This window comes from Emys orbicularis, chromosome 5 (genome assembly GCF_028017835.1).
Source record: "Emys orbicularis isolate rEmyOrb1 chromosome 5, rEmyOrb1.hap1, whole genome shotgun sequence".
NCBI classification, from domain to species: Eukaryota; Metazoa; Chordata; order Testudines; family Emydidae; genus Emys; species Emys orbicularis.
Genome location: NC_088687.1, coordinates 143,653,231 through 143,674,410, shown reverse-complemented (window position 1 = coordinate 143,674,410; position 21,180 = coordinate 143,653,231). Strand labels below are relative to the sequence as shown.

The following is a 21,180-nucleotide window of genomic DNA, read 5'->3' as shown; positions in this document are numbered from 1 at the left end:
AGCCTCCCCTGGGGGTGAGGCTCTGGAGAGAGGCCAAGTCAAAGATGAGCCCCAGGTCGTCTCTCATTGATGTCTGTGGGAAGTAATGACAGTCAGCACCTAGCGGGATCAGCCCGTGGCAGCGAGCCTCCCAGCCTGGGAGGGGGGCTCATGCCACGCTCTAAAAATAGCCGCGTAGACCAGGCTTTGAAGCTGCGGCTCAGGCTGTAAAGCCTAGAGTGAGGGGCTCGTGCTAGCCCAAGTCTGCTGACCCGGGCTGGGGGGCCGGCTGCTGCAGGCTGTGTAGATGTACCCGATGGGGCTCTCCTGTGCTCTGCCCAGATCTCGTGTTCTCGTGGATTTAGACAAAGGGCTGCAGGACTCGTGAAATGATTATCGGAAGTGGGCTGTGTTCCCCGGTGGCGAACGTTAAACCTTCTCTTGGCATTTCAGTGTGCTGGTTCCTGCGAGGAAGGGAGGAACGGAGCTCGGGCTGGTTTTAGTGTTTTCCTGCGACTGCTTCTCGAGTTGGTCTAAGAGAAGCTTAAGATGCAACTTGATCACAGTTTAGAAGTATCTGAATGGGGACGAGACCTCTGCCTGCAGATGGCTCTTTAACCTAGCAGGAAAAGAATGAGATCCAATGACTGGAGGCTGAAGCAAGACCAATTCGGACTACAAAGAAGGTGGGATTTTGAACAATGAGGGTGTGACGAGTTGTCACCCCTGGGGTGCCACTGAGCCCTCTGACTCACCCGTGTCACTGTGCTGCTGTGACAAGCTGCAGCCTGCTCCCAGTCCTACATCCCCACCAGCATTCACACAGGCAGGGATCTACCCAGCTGCAGTTGCATGAATGAACCAACACTAGAGAGTCTACAGCCATAATACCCCCAGCTTCCCAGCCTAGGACCCCAGAGCTCTACCGTCCTGCCTTGATCAAAAACCCGACCAGTGTGAATTTATTACCCAGTTCGCCCCTCCCTCGATGGGGAGAGGAATATGCACACCAGCCTTTGTTAACTGAGCTGAGATTTTCCCCAGACACTTCACTCAAAACACGCTGGTAAAGATAAAACATAAAACAAGTTTATTAACTACAAAGGATAGATTTGAAGTGATTATAAGAGATAGCAAACAGATCAAAGCAGATTACTTAGCAAATAAAAATGCAAACTACGTCTAACCTATTAGCTGGATGGGATTTGAATGAGCAATTTTTCACCCTGACTGATGATACAAGCAGTGCACCAAGTTTCCATACACAGGCTAGAACTCCCTTTAGCCTGGGACCAGCACTTCCCAGTCTTTGTTCCTCAAGTGTTTCCAGGGGTTCTCTGGTGGGGGAGGGAGGGTACAAGATGATGTCGCTCCCCCCTTGCATAGCTTTTCCATAGGGTGGGAACCCTTTGTTCCAAACTCAGCTCCCAGTCCAGTCTGTGGAAAAATACGGGTACCAAAATGGAGTTGAGTGTCATGTGGTCTGGTCACATGCCCTTGCCTGCCTTGCTGAGTCAGAGCAGCCATTATTCACAGGCTGTCTGTAGCGTTCTCAGGAAGGATCACCACAGGGGGATCAGCTTCTCCTAAGGCCATGGTCTCCAACCTTTTGACACCCAAGATCACTTTTTGAATTTAAGGGCAACCCAGGATCTGGCCCGCACCTTCCCTGAGGCCCCAACCCACTCACTCCATCCCTCCTCTCTCCGTTGCTCACTCTCCCCCATCCACACTCACTTTCACCAGGCTGGGGCAGGGGGTTGGGGATCGGGATGGGGTGCGGGCTCTGGGCTGGGGCCGAGGGGTTTGCAGTGTGGGTGGGGGCTCCGGGCTGGGGCAGAGTGTTGGGGTGCAGGAAGGGGTGTGGGGGGTGCGCTCTGGGAGGGAGTATGGGTGCAGGCTGGGGCTCCAAGCTGGGGTAGGGGATTGGGGTGCAGGAGGGGGTATGGGGTGCTGGCTCTGGGAGGGAGCTCAGGGCTGGGGCAGGGGCTTGGGGTGCAGGAGGGGATTCCGGGTGCAGGAGGGGGTATGGGGCAGGGGGTTCAGGGCTGGAGGTTGGGGTGCAGGCTCCTGCCGGGGGGGGACTTACCTCCAATGGCTCCCAGTCAGCGGCGCAGCAGGGCTAAGGCAGGCCCCTGCCTAGGCAGGCCCCTGCCTATCCCGGCCCCACTCAGGCACATTGGCACCTCCTCCCCATCACGAGCTGGGGCCCCCCCATTCCTCCCAGCCAGTAGTGCACCATGTAGCCACGCTGCTCCCGGAAGGAGCTGATGCGCCCCCTGGGAAGGGGCACGGGGCACTGCGTGCTGCCCCGCTCTGCAGGCACCGCCCCTGCAGCTCCCATTGGCCGCAGCTCCCTGTTCCTGGCCAATGGGCGCTGCAGGGGCGGTGCTTGCAGGCAGGAGCAGCATGTGGACCCCCCCACCCACTGGGCTGCAGGGGAGGTCGCTTCCGGGGCGGCGTGGGGCCGCGGCAGGCAGCCCCGCTGCACTTCCATAGCCGGAGATCACAATCGACTGGGAGAATCCCCAGGATCGACCAGTCCATGATCGATGGGTTGGTGAACACTGTCCTAAGGCCTATTATTTCCACTAATGGCCCATTACCTTGAATACGCCCTTCACAACCAGCTGCCTAGACTGGAGGCATCTTGCCTAGTGGGGGTCACCCAGGTGTGACTACATTTGGAATACAGATACATAGTCAATATTCATAACTTCACATACAAAAATGATACATGCACACAAATAGGATAATTGTAGTCAGCAAATTATAACTTGTCCAACGACATCTCACAAGACACATCTTGTACCACATGCAGCATAATTATGTCATAATCATTATAATCGTACCAGTATGAAGATTATGGGGTGCAGTGTCACAGAAGGTAACTGACCATTGGAACAGCTTACCAACGTCATGGTGGATTCTCCAGCCCTGACCTCTTTCAGTCAAGACTCGATGTCTTTCTAGAAGACCTGCTGTAGCCCAAACAGAAGTTAGGGCTTGATGCAGAAATTATCGAGTGAGCCTCTCTGGCCAGTGTTATCCTGGAAGTCACCATTTGTGATCAAAAGGGTCCCGTCAGGCCTTAAAAATCTGACTATCCTCAAGCTGGGAAGCTGCAGCGTTTCCTGCATCTGGCCTGGATCTCTTTGCAGCAGCAAATTCTTCTGTTTTTTTTGATCAGCAAGATCAGTTTTGGAAACGTGCCCAGTTTCGGTTCCCTTTCATTGCTCGGCTCCTCTGCTGTCGCGTTGCTTGTTTTCACACCTCCTGCTGAGATCGGCACAGCAATTAAAGAAGGGGAGAATATCTGCAGCCATCTGCAGCAATAAACCCACAGCTGATTGATACAGCTTCAGGCTTGTTAGTGCATTAAAAGGGAAGAAGACCTCTGAGTATGTGGCATGTAATAAATAAGGCTGGCAAGCGATTAAAAAAATTAATCGCAATTAATTGTGCAGTTAAACAATAATAGAATACCATTTATTTAAATATTTGTGGATGTTTTCTACATTTTCAAATATATTTAATTACCACACAGAATACAAAGTGTACAGTGCTCACTTTGTAATTAAAAATATATATATAAATATTTGCACGGTAAAAAACAAAAGAAATAGTATTTTTCAATTAACCTAATACAAGTGCTGTAGTGCAATCTCTTTATCATGAAAGTGCAACTTACAAACGTAGAATTATGTACAAAAAACCTGCATTCAAAAATAAACCAATGTAAAACTTTAGAGCCTACAAGTCCAATCAGTCCTACTTCTTGTTCAGCCAATCGCTCAGACAAACAAGTTTGTTTACATTTGCAGGAGATAATGCTGCCTGCTTGTTGTTTACAATGTCACTTGAAAGTGAGAATAGGTGTTCTCATGACATTGTTGTAGCCAGCGTCGCAAGATATTTACACGTCATGCGCTAAAGATTCATATGTCCCTTGATGCTTCAACCACCATTTCAGAGGACATGCGTCCATGCTGATGATGGGTTCTGCTTGATAACAATCCAAAGCAGTGCAGACTGACGCATGCTCATTTTCATCATCTGAGTCAGATGCCAGCAGCAGAAGGTTGATTTTCTTTTTTGGTGATTTGGGTTCTGTGGTTTCCGTATCAGGGTGTTACTCTTTTAAGACTTCTGAAAGCATGCTCCACACCCCGTGCCTCTCAGATTTTGGAAGGCACTTCAGATTCTTAAGCCTTGAGTCGAGTGCTGTAGCTATCTTTAGAAATTTCACATTGGTATCTTCTCTGCATTTGATCAAATTTGCAGTGAAAGTGTTCTTAAAACAAACAGCATGTACTAGGTCATCATCCGACTATTATGCTATAACACGAAATATATGCAGAATGCGGGTAAAACAGAGCAGGAGACATACAATTCTTCCCCAAGGAGTTCAGTTACAAATTTAATTAACGCATTACTTTTTTTAACGAGCGTCAGCAGCATGGTAGCATGTCCTCTGGAACGATGGCCAAAGCATGAAGAGGCATATGAATCTTTAGCACATCTGGCAAGTAAATATCTTGCAATGCCAGCTACAACTGTGTCACATGAATGCATGTTCTGACTTTCAGGTGACATTGTAATTAAGAAGTGGGCAGCATTATCGCTCATAAATGTAAACAAACTTGTTTCTCTTAGCGATTGGCTGAACAAGAAGTAGGACTGAGTGGATTTGTAGGCTCCAAAGTTTTACATTATTTTGTTTTTTAGTGCAGTGATGTAACAAAAAACCCTTACATTTGTAAATTGCCCTTTCATGATAGAGAGATCGCACTACAGTACTTGTATGAGGTGAATTGAAAAATACTATTTCTTTTATCATTTTTACAATGCAAATATTTGTAATAAAAATAATATAAAGTGAACACTGTACACTTTGTATTCTGTGTTGTAATTGAAATCGATATATTTGAAAATGTAGAAAAATATCCCGAATATTAAATAAATTTCACTTGATATTCTATTGTTTAACATTGCCATTAATCGCAATTAATTTTTTAAATCGTGATTAATTTTTGAATTAACGTATATATTCGTTCATTAGCCCATTCCTTTATGAGCCGACCCCTCAAAATGGATAGGTAAAAATAGCAAAAACTATCTGACCCTTTCATAAGCCGACCCTATATTTCAGGGGTTGGAAAACTTTGGCTCCCGGCCCGTCAGGGTAAGCCGCTGGCGGGTTGGGACGTTTTGTTTGCTTGGAGCATCTGCAGGCATGGAGCCCCTCAGCTCCCTGTGGCCACAGTTCGCCGTTCCCAGCCAATGGGAGCTGCGGGAACAGCGAACTGCGGCCACAGGGAGCTGAGGGGCTCCGTGCCTGCAGACGCTCCAGGTAAACAAAATGACAATGTATTAGATATTCAATTCAATGATTCCATAGAGTTTAAAATCATCACATTTTGGTGTAGACCCGTTTATAAGCCGACCCTCACTCTTTGATACGTCACTTTTTTACCAAAAATATTCAGCTTATGAGCAAGTATATATGGTAATTGCATGAGTTAACTGCAATTAATTGACAGTTCTAGTAATAAAGTGTCTTCCCAGAGTCCTGTGGAAGATGCAGACCATCTATTTTCAGATGGATATGCCGCAAGTTTGAATGAGATCTGCTGTTGTTGTTTTTTTTAAACTGGCATTTGCTCAATTGTCCTCCCTCTTAATTTGACACAACTTCCCCTTCCTGCGTTTTCAGAAGGCCTTTTGCTAATAGGATCGTGGACCGTAAACCCCTTTGGGGAGTGGAATTAGTGCATAGTAGAATTCTTTGGCTAAACGGCACTATGGGCTCATTGGCAGGCATGGCGGTGGTTTAATTCTGGTCTGTTACCGGCCTCAAGAAAGATCGCAGCAGAGTTTGTACTCTGGGTTTTGGTGATGAATCTGGAACCAGTCTCTGGCATGGGATGCTGCGTGGTTTATAGACATGGGGGAGGAGATATGCTTTCCCCAGCCTACAGTTCCTCCTCTCCTGTGCTATCAGCTCCTCTCCTTTCATTGCAACCCCCTTCTCCTCCAACTCCCCAGGTCCCTGCTATCCACGCTCCAGGCACTTCTGCCGCCCTTCTCGTGTCTCCTGAATGCAGGTGCATCAGCCCATCTCCCAAGAGCACTGGCTGCCAACTCACTTCAGGATCCAGTTCAAAACCCTCGCAGTTTATAAAGCTCTCCAGGCACGTGCTCTTGTCGACCTCCAGGGCCCCTCTGCTCCCCTAGTAATGGCCTCCCAGACCTGCCATGTACGGTGGTCGCCGCTGGCCTGGGAACCTGCGTTCCTGCAGCTCCCGCCATCCAGCACAGTCCTGGAGCCTTTCCCTCTCACTTCAGATCTCTGCTGGAAGCAGCCGTTCTCTCCCTTGCCGATGCCTCCAGCTTTTCTTTCCCTCTGCTGTTCGTCGTGGTGTCACTGTGACCTTCTCAGCCATCTTGGGACAGGCATACAAAGGAGCTCTCTAAAACAGGCTCTGATCTTGCAATGGGAACAGCTCACGTAGACCCCTGCCCCTGCTCATTCACTAGGGCTCTGCATGGGGATGGAGGGCTACTTACATTGTAAGTTCTTTGAGATGGGGACCGTCTGTCTTCGTAAAGAGCCTAGCACAGGGCAGCTGTATGAGCATAACATCTGGGCCAATCCAATTGTCAGATTGGATTTATGGTTATAGTCTCTGCTTGGACCATTAGGAGGCCTCCCATTGTGAAAAGTGAGTGAATGACCCTTGCACTTCACAAAAGGAAGAGAGACTAGTTCCGAGTAGCGCTGGTCTATCGCTTAAAGAATCACAGGAGTGAAACACCTGAAAAGCTGCATGGAAACTATTTAAAAACACCACCGGAGAGGCTCAAACTAAATGTATCCTCCCAATTGAAAGAAACAGTAACAGGAGCGCCCCCCCCCCCCAAAAAAAAGCACCAGCAGAGTAAAAGAGGCAGTTAGAGGCAGACTTGCATCCTGTAAAAATTGGAAGTCAGATCCTAGTGAGTAAAATAGACAGGAGCATAAACTCTGGCAAGTCCAGGGTAAAAGTATAATTAGGCCGCCCAGAAAAAGAATTGGAAGGACAAATACTAAATGACACAAAAATTAAGAGCAAACATTTGTTAAGTACTTCAGAAGCAGGAAGCCTGCCAAACAGTCAGTAGGGCCACTGGGCAATCAAGGTATTAAAGGAGCAGTCAAGGAAGACAAGGCCATTGCAGAGGATTGAATTCTTTGCATTGGTTTTCACTGGAGATTCCCACACCCGTGCCATTCTTTTTTGGTGACAAATCTGAGGAACTGTCCCAGATTGAGGTGTCATTAGAGGAGGTTGGAACAAATCAATACATTTAATGGTAATATGTCACCAGGACCAGATGGGATTCACCCGAGGGTTCTGAAGGAACTCAAATATGAAATTGCAGAACTACTAACTGTGGTTTGTAACCTATCATATAAATCCGCCTCTGTACCAGATGACTGAAGGATATCTCATTAAGGACTATTTTTTAAAAAGGCTCCAGAGCAGATCCCGGCAATTACAGGTCAGTAAGCCTAACTTCAGTACTAGGCAAATTGCTTGAAACTATAGGAAAGAACAGAGTTGTCAGACACATAGATGAACATAATTTGTTGGGGAAGAGTCAACATGGTTTTTGTAAAGGGAAATCATGCCTCACTAATCTACTAGAAGTGTTTGAGGGGGTCAACAAGCATGTGGACAAGGGGGAGCCAGTGGATATAGTGTACTTGGACTTTCAGAAAGCGTTTGACAAGGTCCCTCACCAAAGGCTCTTAAGCAAAGTAAGCTGTCCTTTGGTGAGGGACCTTGTCAAACGCTTTCTGACAAAGGAAGGTCCTCTCATGGATTGGTAACTGGTTAAAAGGTAGGAAACAAAGAGAGGAATAAGTGGTCAGTCTTCACAGTGGAGAGAGATAAATAGTGGGATCCCCTAAGGATCTGCTATAAGAATGGGTCAGACCAAAGCTCCATCTAGCCCAGTGTCCTGTCTGCCGACAGTGGCCAATGCCAGGTGCCCCAGAGGGAATGGAGAGAACAGGGAATCATCCAGTGATCCATCCCGTCACCCATTCCCAGCTTCTGGCTCTTGGGACCAGTGCTGTTCAACATATTCATAAAGCCCTGAGTTCTCTCCACCCTGGGCTTTCCCAAGGCACTCCTCTTCTCTGTGCCCATCGGTCAGACTGCCAGCTCTTTCCACTGTCTCATTTTGTGGCTTGTACAATGCCAGATACATCATGAATGATCTGGAAAAAGGGGTAAACAGTGAGGTGGCAAAATTTGCAGATGACATGAAATTACTCAAGATAGTTAAGTCCCAAGCAGACTGCGAAGAGCTACAAAAGGATCTCACAAAACTGGGTGACTGGACAACAAAGCGCCAGATGAAATTCAATATTGATAAATGCAAAGTAATGCACATTGGAAAACATAATCCTAACTGTACATATAAAATGATGGGATCTAAATTAGCTGTTACCACTAAAGAAAGAGATTTTGGAGTCATTGTGGATAGTTCTCGAAAACATCCACTCAGTGTGCAGTGGCAATCAAAAAAGCGAACAGAATGTTAGGAACTATTAGGAAAGAGATGGATAGATAAGACAGAAAATATCATATTGCCTCTATATAAATCCCTGGTACACCCACACCATGAATACTGTGTGCAGTTCTGGACAGCACTCTCATAAAAGATATATTGGAATTGGAAAAGGTATAGAGAAGGGCAACAAAAATTATCAGGGGTATAGAACAGCTTCGGTATGAGAAGAGATTACAAAGACTGGGACTGTTCATCTTATAAAAGAGACGACTAAGGGGGGATATGAGTGAGGTCTATAAAATCATGACTGGGGGTGTGGAGAAAGTGAAGAGGGAAGTGTTTGTTAGGGAAATGTTGGGGGGAGGGGGGAAGGATAGCTCAGTGGTTTGAGCATTGGCCTGTTAAACCCAGGGTTGTGAGTTCTATCCTTGAGGGGGCCATTTAGGGATCTGGGGCAAAAATCTGTCTGGGGATTGGTCCTGCTTTGAGCAGGGGGTTGGACTGGACTGGATTGGATTGGATGACCTCCTGAGGTTCCTTCCAGCCCTGATATTCTATGGTTATTTACCCCTTCACACAACACAAGAACCAGGGGTCACCAGATGAAATTAATAGGCTGCATGTTTAAGACAAACATAAGACAGTACGTCTTCACACAATGCACAGTCAACCTGTGGAACTCATTGCCAGGAGATGTTGTGAAGGCCAAAAGTATAACTGGGTTCAAAAAAGAATGAGAGAAGTCCCAATTATTAGCCAAGATGGTCAGAGATGCAACCCCATGCTTTGGGTGTCCCTAAATCTTTGACTGCCAGAAGCTGGGACTGGATAACAGGGGGACCACTTGCTAATGGCCCTGTTCTGTTCATTCCCTCTGAAACATCTGCACCAGTCACTGTTGGAACACAGGACTCTGAGCTACATGGACCATTGGTCTGACCATGTGTGGCTGTTTTTATGTTTGTTAACCCTCCCGTGAAAGGGAGGGATCCCTGCCCAATGGGAAAAGTGCCTGCAATCCATGTGCTTGTTAGGGGGGGAACCAAAGAGCATGAAACATCAGTGACTAACTGATGATTGTTTATTTCCTTTTGTCTTTCTAGCCTTTATTTTTTTTCTCCTTGGAAACATTGTACTAAATCCCTGCTTCCACGAAGCGGATTAGCTTCTAGACAATGCTGTGTTTGCACCTCAGGAAAGAACCTGCCGAACATTTCATATCGGCGGAAATCTGCTGCTTTCCATGTTCGATGCAGTCACGCTTAAAGGACCTGACCCTCAGGCGGTGTAAATCAGCGCAGCTGCTTTGAAGTCCATTGATTTACACTAGCTAATGATCTGGCCCAAAGTTCTCCGGCATTTTCTAGTCCAAAAGAGAACTCGGCTGGATTTCTATAGTGTGGAAAAGCGGCATAAAGGAAAAAGAAGAAGATTTCATATATAGCTTCCAAACCCAGCTGCTCTGACTGGGGTCAGAATGACTTCACGCTGCATTTATAATTTATTCCTCTGTTGCAAAGTGGATAATGAATTATTGGAAAAGGCTTTGGGCTCATGCTACAGGGCAAAGAATAGCAGTGTAGATGTTCCCACTTGGGCTACCCCCGGGCTCTGAGACCTGTTGAGGGGGGTGGGTCTCAAAGCGCTGGGCCTGATCCCTGTCTTCATTGATGTTATTGGATAATTGCTCGCTGTCGTTGGTGGCACAGGCATGGGGCCACTGGGAAAAGGATTATCGCTGCCTTGGTCCTAATGGAAAAGCAAACCAGTTAAATGCTTTTTGTGTGTGTTGGTTTTTAATTAGAGCAACAGGAATGTGTATAATTAAATATTAGACGAATGTGTTGATTCAACACTGGAGAAGCTGTCAGCTTAATAACCACATGGAGTAGAGAGGCCTGATAGGACTTTTAAACACCCGAACTCACTGGGGACGATGGTGCACTTCTCTCTGCGTGCATAGGGCCCAGGAAATTGACTTCACCCTGTGTGACTTTGGGCTGGTCTCTTAGCGCAGGTCTATGCTTAAACCATCTGCCAGTCTAGTAACAGTGATCATAACTCCATGAACGGGAGGATATAAGGGGGTTGCCTGTGACAGCAGGGGGCTGGAGATCCTTTCCATATGTTCTTAATGTCAGTTACAGGGGTGATATTTACATATATTTATTTCTTATGACATTACCATGCTGGTGAAAGCCCTACTGTAAACGCAGTTATACTGGCACGAAGGTGCTTTTACCAATGTAGCTTATTTCACCAGTATGAGACTCACTGGCAAAAGCGCTCTTTTGCTGGTGTGCACCGTAACTCCGCTTGCAGAGTTTGCTGGCATAGCTACAACATTTTTCTAGTGTAGAGAAGGCCTTTGTCTCTGCACCTCAGCTCCCCATCTCTGAAAAAGGGATAAGAATCCTTCCTTTGTCCACTATGTCTGTTTAGGTTGTAAGATCTTTGGGGCAGGGACTGTCTCTTGCTATATGTGTGTAGCACAGTTGGGCCCTGTCTCGGTCGGGGCCTTGAGGGTCTGCTGTATTGTTAATATATTTATAATCCATTTCACTTTAAGGCTTTCAGGGCTGCAAAGTTGGGGTTGGAAAACTTCAGGGGCAGCATGGTCTGGTGATTGAGGCCTGGGACCGAGACCCAGACCCTAGTTTCTGTTCCTGGTTCTGCTATGGATTGGCTGAGGCAAATTGCCTATCTTCTCCATGCCTCAGTTTCCCCATCTGAAAAGCAAGGATACTGATGGGGCCCAAAGTGTTTGGAGATGCACAAGCAAGAGCAAAGTGCTGTTTAAAAAAACAATTTTTTGCATTGGAATTAAAAACTGGAAACACTAGAACTGTTTAAGATTTTTGGTTTTTGTTTGTTTTGGGAGGGGTCTTACATTGCTCTTAAGCCTTTTTTTAAACACACTTAAATCTCAGATCGAAAGGGCCTCTTCAGTGAGACCCCAAATTACAGCTGCACAAGAACCAGGAAATCCTGTGCGTGGGGCCCCCAGCACCCGCAGTACAGGTCCATGTAGGCTTATGCTTAAGGAGTTAGCCTCGAATATATCTGTGCAATGAAGCCAAGTAACGGTCCCCATGATGCCCATAACTTACGCTCCCCTGACTCTTGTGTGATGATGATGGTGCATTAACGTAGCATGTTGCACTTCATTGCCATGGGTCTTCTCCTGAAAAGTAAAATTAATGCGAGAGGAAGGTATTTCAATAGGGCAGAATTGTCTGAACCTTAAACTGTGCAATACATTTATTTTTCAAATTAAAAAAAAAAAAAAAAAGTGGCCCCTCTAGGCTGCGAGAGCAGGAGAAACTCCGGCTGACAGGGTGCACGATTTACATTTTTTTGGATAAACTAAGGGCAGGTCCACACTGGGGCGGGGGATCGATCTAGGAAACGCAACTTCCGCTACGAGAATAGCGTAGCTAAAGTCGACGTTTCCTAGATCGAACTAAATTTACTTACTTCGGGTCCACGCGGCGCAGGCAGGCTCCCCCGTCGACAGCGCTTCCTCCTCTCGGCGAGCAGGAGTTCCGCAGTCGACGGGGGAGCGCTTCTGGGATCGATCTATCGCGTCCAGATGAGACGCGATAAATCGATCCCAGAAGATCGATCTCTACCCGCTGAATTGGGCGGGTAGTGTGGACCAGCCCTAAGTCGTTACAGACAGTGGTGGATTTAGAGATAGTGGGGCCCTGTGCCCAGCTTCATTTCTGGGGCGCCTCCTTGGGACCCAGCCAAGAAAAAGAACATTCTTTCTTATCTCCCCCTGCCCCCGTTTTTCTTCATCCTCCTCCTAGATTATAAGTAATGGGAAGTAAATGAAAATAAAGTGAGGTACCTTGATTGGGGCAGGGTGTTGGGGTGCAGGAGGGGGTGCGGGGGTTAGGTTCTGGGAGGGAGTTTGGGTGCTGGGAGCGGGTTCTGGGCTGCGGCAGGGTGTTGGGGTGCAGGAGGGGGCGCAGGGGTTAGGTTCTGGGAGGGAGTTTGGGGGCGGGCTCTGGGCTGGGGCAGGGGGTTGGGGTGCGGAAGGGGGTCAGGGGTGAGGTGCTTACCTCGGGCAGCGCAGCTCCCAAAGAGACCAGCACACACCCCCCTCTGGCAGTGGCTCCTAGGCGGGAGTGGGGGGGGAAAGGGATCTCCGTGCGCTGCCCAGTGTGAGGGCAGCACGTGGAGCCACCTCCCCTGCTCCCCCCCCGTCAGGGGCGTGCAGAGACGTGCCAGCAGCTGGCCGCTTCCGGGAGCAGCATGGGGCCACCAGCCACGGCATGCAGGCAGCCTGCCTGCCTGTGCCCTGCTGCGCCGCAGGCTGGGACTAGGGGAAAGGTGGTCAGATGAGATTTGTCCTGCATTTTGGGGGCCCCCTGTCGTTGGGGGCCCCATGCCACCTCCCGGTTTGTTTCATGGTAAATCTGTTCCTGATTACAGAATAGGCAACGTATCCAGGAAGTGTCATAATTAGACCTGTGCATTCTGACAAACATTCATACAGATCAGACAGATGGTGCCGGCAATGCAGTTTATAATATGGAAACAGCCACAATTAACCAGGGCAGAGGAGTGGTCATGTAACCCACCGAGGAGCGTGTCACAGGACCCCCTGTGTTCACCCTCAGAGGATGTGTTACAGCCCAATTTAGAGAGCACTGGCTCATCAGCTCAAGCTCTTAGGGAGGTCCCTGGTTCAGTCCCGTGTCAGCCGAGATGTTCATTGTCACATGGATTCAAGGGAGAGACACCCCATGGCAATTGGCATCTTGGGGCATGGCTACGTAGAATCATAGAATATCAGGGTTGGAAGGGACCTCAGAAGGTCATCTAGTCCAACCCCCTGCTCAAAGCAGGACCAGCCCCAACTAAATCATCCCAGCCAGGGCTTTGTCAAGCCGGGCCTTAAAAACCTCCAAGGAAGGAGACTCCACCACCTCCCTAGGTAACGCATTCCAGTGCTTCACCACCCTCCTAGTGAAATAGTGTTTCCTAATATCCAACCTAGACCTCCCCCACTGCAACTTGAGACCATTGCTCCTTGTTCTGTCATCTGCCACCAATGAGAACAGCCGAGCTCCATCCTCTTTGGAACCCCCCTTCAGGTAGCTGAAGGCTGCTATGAAATCCCCCCTCACTCTTCTCTTCTGCAGACTAGATAAGCCCAGTTCCCTCAGCCTCTCCTCGTAAGTCATGTGCCCCAGCCCCCTGATCATTTTCGTTGCCCTCCGCTGGGCTTTCTCCAGTTTGTCCACATCCTTTTTGTAGTGGGGTGCCCAAAACTGGACACAATACTCCAGATGTGGCCTCACCAGTGCCGAATAGAGGGGAATAATCATTTCCCTTGATCTGCTGGCAATGCTCCTACTTATACAGCCCAATATGCCATTAGCCTTCTTGGCAACAGGGGCACACTGCTGACTCATATCCAGCTTCTCGTCCACTCTAAACCCCAGGTCCTTTTCTGCAGAACTGCCGCTTAGCCAGTCGGTCCCCAGCCTGTAGCGGTGCATGGGATTCTTCCGTCCTAAGTGCAGGACTCTGCACTTGTCCTTGTTGAACCTCATCAGATTTCTTTTAGCCCAATCCTCCAATTTGTCTAGGTCACTCTGGACCCTATCCCTACCCTCCAGCATATCTTCCTCTCTCCCCAGCTTAGTGTCATCTGCAAACTTGCTGAGGGTGCAATCCATCCCATCATCCAGATAATTAATGAAGATGTTGAACAAAACTGGCCCCACGCCCAACCCCTGGGGCACTCTGATTGATACCGGCTGCCAACTAGACATCGAGCCACCGATCACTGCCTATTGAGCCCGACGATCTAGCCTGCTTTCTATCCACCTTATAGTCCATTCATCCAATTCATACTTTTTTAACTTGCTGGCAAGAATACTGTGGGAGACCATATCAAAAGCTTTGCTAAAGTCAAGATATATCATGTCCACCACTTTCCCCATATCCAGAGAGCCAGTTATCTCATCATAGAAGGCAATCAGGTTGATCAGGCATGTCTTGCCCTTGGTGAATCCATGTTACCTGTTCCTGATCACTTTCCTCTCCTCCAAGTGCTTCAAAATGGATTCCTTGAGGACCTGCTCCATGATTTTTCCAGGGACCGAGGTGAGGCTGACCGGTCTGTAGTTCTTCGGATTCTCCTTCTTCCCTTTTTTAAAGATGGGCACTACATTTGCCTTTTTCCAATTGTCCGGGACCTCCCCCAATCACCACAAGTTTTCAAAGATAATGGCCAATGGCTCTGCAATCACATCAGCCAACTCCCTCAGCACCCTTGGATGCATTGTATCGAGCCCCAGGAACTTGTGCATGTCCAGCTTTTCTAAATAGTCCTTAGCCTGTTCTTTCACAACTGAGTGCTGCTCAACTCCTCCCCATACTGTGCTGCCCAATGCAGCCGTCTGGGAGCTGACCTTGTCTGTGAAGACCAAGGCAAAAAAAGCATTGAGTACTTCAGCTTTTTCCACATCGTCTGTCACTAGGTTGCCTCCCCCATTCAGTAAGGTTACCACACTTTCCCTGACCACCTTCTTGTTGCTAACATATCTGTAGAAACCCTTCTTGTTACTCTTAACATCCCTTATTAGCTGCAACTCCAGTTGTGCCTTGGTCTTCCTGATTACACCCCTGTATGCTCGAGCAATATTTTTATACTTCTCCCTAATCATCTGTCCAAATTTCCACTTCTTGTAAGCTTCCTTTTTGAATTTAAGCTCACTGAAGATTTCACTGTTAAGCCAAGCTGGTCGCCTGCCATATTTTTATTCTTTCTGCACATCAGGATGGTTTGTTCCTGTGCCCTCAATAAGGATTCTTTAAAATACAGCCAGCTCTCCTGGACTCCTTCCCCCTCATATTAGCCTCCCAGGGGATCCTGCCCATCAGTTCCCTGCCCAACCAGCTCCTGCTTAATGTGTCTGTGGCTGATCTGGATGTGGAGTGTCTGGTACAAGCAGGTGCCTCTTATGTCCCTTGGCACCCTGTCTCCCCCTCTCCCCCCCACCCCGAGCTGGTTGGGAAACTATTTTTTGGTGAAAAGCAACAGAGGGTCCTGTGGCACCTTTAAGACTAACAGAAGTATTGGGAGCATAAGCTTTCGTGGTTAAGAACCTCACTTCTTCAGATGGAAGTAATGGAAATCTCCAGAGGCAGGTATAAATCAGTATGGAGATAACGAGGTTAGTTCAGTCAGGGAGGGTGAGGTGCTCTGCTAGCAGTTGAGGTGTGAACACCAAGGGAGGAGAAACTGCTTCTGTAGTTGGATAGCCATTCACAGTCTTTGTTTAATCCTGATCTGATGGTGTCAAATTTGCAAATGAACTGGAGCTCAGCAGTTTCTCTTTGGAGTCTGGTCCTGAAGTTTTTTTGCTGTAAGATGGCTACCTTTACATCTGCTATTGTGTGGCCAGGGAGGTTGAAGTGTTCTCCTACAGGTTTTTGTATATTGCCATTCCTGATATCTGACTTGTGTCCATTTATCCTCTTGCGTAGTGACTGTCCAGTTTGGCCAATGTACATAGCAGAGGGGCATTGCTGGCACATGATGGCATATATAACATTGGTGGACGTGCAGGTGAATGAGCCGGTGATGTTCAGCTACAACATCACCGGCTCATTCATTGATCTTTAATGGCTGATTTTAATTGGCAGGCAGGAAACTATTTTAATCATTTTAATTCAGAGGGCTCTTGATAAATTGGAGAACTGAGCTATAGACAACAAAGTGAAAATCAGCAAAGACAAATGTAAGGTGCTACACCTAGGGAAGAAAAACCAAATGCACAAATACAGAATGGGGGGAAACTGGCTTGGCAGCAGCACTGCCGAGAAGGATCTGGGAGTTGTGGTGGATCCCAACCTCAACATGAGTCAGCAATGCAATGCTGTTGCAAAAAAGACAAATGCAATTTAGGTTGCATTAGCAGAGGCATAGCATGCAAGTCACAGGAGGTGACAGTACCGCTCTACTTGGCGCTGGGTAGGCCTCAGCTGGAGTACTGTGTCCAATTTTAGTCACCAATGTATAGAAAGGATGGAGAGAAACTGGAAAGGATCCAGAGGTCAGTGACAAAGATGATCAAAGGGATGGGATGGAATGGAATGCAAGCCATATGCGCAAAGGCTGAAGGAACTAGGTATGTTTCGTTTGGAAAAGAGGGGACGTGATAGCAATCTTCAAACACTTGAAAGGTTGCCATAAAAAAGATGGAGAAAGGTGCCTCTCTCTTGCCACAGACGGCAGGACGAGAGGCGATGGGTTCAAACTACAGCACCGCAGACTGAGATTAAATCTCAGGACAAACTTCCTCACTGTCAGAACAGTAGGACAATGGAACAGATGCCTAGGGGGGTTGTGGAAGCTCCGTCACTGGAGGTTTTCAAAAGGAGGCTGGAGCCACCTGTCTTAGATGGTTTAGACACAACACATCCTGCATCTTGGCAGGGGTTAGACTAGATGACCCTTGTGGTCCCTTCTGACCCTGTGGTTCTATGTTTTTCATTTGTACTTTTCAGTTATTTTCCTAAAGAAAGGTTGATTTTTTTTCATTGGTTGGTAGCCATTAAAACATGTTGATTTGCCACTAAATGGAACCTTTACACTAAACTTGGTGTTTCCTTTTGCTAACCAGGAGACTACACTATATGTATTGCTTATTTAAGCAGTTATTTAGCTTGACTTACATTTATTCAGATTCTTAATTTTTAATATTTTATTATGTTAGGAAATGGTGAATGATGCCATTCTTATTTAGTAGTGATTAATTTGCTTGTGATTGGTTCAGGCTCTATTTGGATTGTCATTCAAATTGAATTTAAAATGCACAAAAACAGCATTTAATTTTTTAAAGTTAAATTACCTTAAATGAGCTGGTACCATAAGCAAAAATTTTTATCAAAGCATGGTTTGCATTTAAAATAAACTGATTTATTAAACATAGGAAGTATTATCGGTAGAAGTAGTATATTGAATTGATTGTTTTCAGTTATGTCTTTCAAGATTTTAGAACTAGTAGATCTCATCCCCTAACACCTTGTTTTGGTTCATAGATTGGAAGGGGAAAACAAACTTTTCTGCTTTTTCAACTCTGAACTGGTTTCTTAACTTTGAATGAACTAGTCATTGAACTGAACTGGATGAACAAACTGAAGTGAAGAAAATATTCTTTCTGTACCCCCAGAAGAGACTCCTGCTATCAAAAGCTGGTTTAGCACTTCAGCAAACTGTGGTTCCGGGTCTTAGCCAGTGACTTCCACCAGTTCAGTGGTTTGACTTTCTTAACTTGGCAGCAAACATACTGATTAATATTTCTTTTTTGTGTTTAATTTAAATGATTTTAATAGATTATTATAAGTTTAGGCCTTAACATAGGTTTTGAATTTCAAATTTAATTTTAAATAATTTTTTTTTTTAAATTAACCAGTATTTCATTTAAATAAAAAAACACTTTTAAAACAACAACATTTTTTTATTTAAGAAAGCACCAATCGATTTCTGTTCCTGGTTTTTGAACACCAAAACCAAACCCCCAAAATTTACAGTTTAAAATAGAAAAATTTTGATTTTCGGTTGTGAAAACCCCAAAAACTGTTTTTTAGGGGGTTTTGGCAAAAATATGAAACTTTTTTTTTGACTAAACCAGAATTTTTTTCATGTGAAAATTTCATGTCAAACAAAAAAAAGTGGACTTCTTGATCAGCTCTGCCCTCCTCCCCTGCTTTTGGTGCCATGCCACTGACTTAGGGTGCTTAGGGACATAGGGGGTTGGATCAGGGCCTGGGTGCTGTGACTTTCCTAGTAGTGGAACCACAATTTTCATGCCCTTCAAGTCTCCTGCACCCTGCTGTATCACCCCCACCCCCACATTCCCTCTCCCAGCCGTGCAACCCCCCCACCCCAGCCAGGGAACATCAGTGGAGAATTATCCTGATATCTGAGGAACCCATCCCAGCAGCAGATCAGCCTGGGGCCTTTCCCTGCACCCCCACTAGACTCTCTGCCTGACGAGCACAATGAGAGCTGCCTTTTCTTTGCGGCCCGTCTGCAACGATCTGGGACACGAAAGAGAAGTGCGTGCCCCACACTTGTTCTCTTTCTTTGGCCTCCAACCCAAGCCCTGAGCGATGCTTTGCCCTGGTACAGCGCCGTTCGTCAGACACCCTCAAAGCATTGCGCCCACATTCGTGAAACCGTCCATCTCCAGTTTCCAGGGGGGGGAAAGTGAGGCATGGAGCGACAAAGGCCACACTGAGTTGGTGGAAGAATTGGGATGAAAACTCGGAGCTTCCGGCTCCCTGGTCCCTTGTTCTAATCATTTATTTTGCGTGGTGTCATGGTTAAGGCACTGGACTGGGTGTCTGTAGATCTGACTTCTATTTCCTGCTCTGCCCTGTGTAACTGTGTACCTCAGTCTCCCCTCTGTGTGATGGCAGTAATAATCCTTCCCTTCTCCATCTTCCCTATTTAGATTTATAAACTCTCCAGGGCTGGGACCGTCTCTCACTAGGTATTTGTACAGCACCTGGCCCAGTGAGGCCCTGATCTCAGTTGACTATGGTAACACAAAGAACTACAATGACCAGCCTGCCCCTCAAACTAGGCTTTGTTCCTGTGGATTCAGTTCCTTTCTCATTGGCACCTTGTTATTTTACTTCTGTGGTTGGTGTTGTTGCTGCAAAGTGTTCAATACGATGGCAAAGGTGACCCTGCAACCTGCGTTTCTTTCCCCCCTTCCAGGTAGGGTTTCTGAAGATACTGCACAAATACGAAATCACGTTTCTTCTGCCTCCCATTCAAAGGCTGGGGAAGGACGTTTGTGCCATTCCGCTTCCAAACGTGAACCTTAAAGTCATCAGCATCACGCCAGTGGCTGAAGGTAAGACCCGCCCTTCCGGCGCCAGCCTACGGAGGTTCAGAAGGGCAAACATGTTTACTTGAAGGTAGTTTTATTTGTATAGACTCTGTGATCCCCAGGTGCTCTGAACGTCTTTCTTTCCTTAATGCCCCCCGCATAATGACTTCGTAGAATGAGGGGGTATCAGCATGTGACGTGCCAGATGTAGGAAGGCGTTAGGGGAGTGCACGCACTCAGCCAGACGGGGACCGATTTCATCCTCCCAGCTGGGCAGCAGCTCCTTTAGGTGGCCAGAGCCTAGCAGCAGAAACCAGGGCTAGCAGTAGAATTCTTTTGAAGGTGTCGACCAGCATGTGGACAAGGGTGATCTAGAGTACTTGGATTTACAGAAAGCCTTTCACTAGGTCCCTCACCAATGGCTCCTAAGCAAAGTAAGCAGACATGGGAGAAGAGGGAAGGTCCTCTCATGGATCAGTAACTGGTTGAAAGAAAACCCAAGGGTAGGAATAAATGGTCAGTTTTCAAAATGGAGAGAGGTAAATAATGGTGTCCCCCAGGGGTCTGTCCTGGGACTGGTCCTAGTCAACATAGTCATAAATGATCTGGAAAAAGGAGTAAACAGTGAGGTGGCAAAATTTGCAGACGATACAAAATTACTCAAGACAATTAAGTCCAAAGCTGACTGTAAAGAGTTATGCAGGGATCTGGCAAAACTGGGTGACTGGGCAACAAAATGGCAGATGAAATTCGATGTTGATAAATGTAAAGTAATGCACATTGGAAAAAAAAATAATCCCTACTATACATACAAAATGATGGGGTCTAAATTAGCTGTTGCCACTCAAGAAAGATCTTGGAGTCATTGTGTAGTCATAGTTCTCTGGAAACATCTGCTCAATGTGCAGCGGCAGTCAAAAAGGCGAACAGACTGTTAGGCATCATTAGGAAAGGGATAGGTAATATGATAGAAAATATCATAATCCCTCTGTATAAATCCACGGTACTCCCACACCTTGAATACTGTGTAATTCTGGTCATCTCATCCCCCAAAAAGATATATTAGAATTGGAAGAGGTACCTGTGACACTCTGCACCCCATATTCATCAGAGTGGTTTGATTGTGATATGATTATGGCATAATTATGATGCATCTTATACAGAATGTGTGGTGAGGTGTCAATGGAAAAGTGATGGTTTGCTAATATGATTATCCTATTAGTATGAATGTCTCATTTTTGTATCTGGAGTTATGAATATTGACTCTGAATCTTTATTTCAAATGTGCTTGTCATGGGTAACACCCCCAAATCTTTACATCCGTTCTGCCGCACACTGTGAATAGTCTACTCGAGTTGAATGGCCCATCAGCGAAGACAATGGGCCATGGGGAAAGCTTATCTTCACCCAATGAACTGTCCTGGGGATGCTTCAGCCAGCCTATGGATACTGGCTGCCATGATTCATCGGGACATGCAAGGGCTTGTGACTAGATCACAGGACACTGAACTCCTTTTTGGTACCTGTATTTTTCCACAAACTGGGCTGGGAGCTTGGCTTGGAACAAAGGGGTTCCCGCCCTATGGAATAAGCTATAAAAGGGGAAAGTGACGTCACCAAAGGGCCTCACTCCCCACACAAAGACTGAACTGGGGGACGTGCTGGTCCCAGGCAAGGAAGAAGGAAGCCTGCCTGTGTATGGAAGCTTGGTGGACTGTTTATACTATCTAACAGGGTGAGACACTGCTTAATTCAAATCCTATATAGT

General features: G+C 46.8%; 1 protein-coding gene across 4 annotated transcripts in view; it reads left to right on the top strand.

Annotated features, from left to right (window-relative positions):
• Nucleotides 1-21,180, top strand: part of ADISSP (adipose secreted signaling protein) — a 174,443-nt gene that overhangs the window by 105,547 nt on the left and 47,716 nt on the right. For all 4 annotated transcript variants that reach the window (XM_065404864.1, XM_065404863.1, XM_065404862.1 and 1 more), the window contains one exon: nucleotides 19,298-19,436. In XM_065404864.1, coding sequence (XP_065260936.1) covers nucleotides 19,298-19,436 — 139 coding nt within the window. The remainder of the gene's footprint in view (nucleotides 1-19,297; nucleotides 19,437-21,180) is intronic.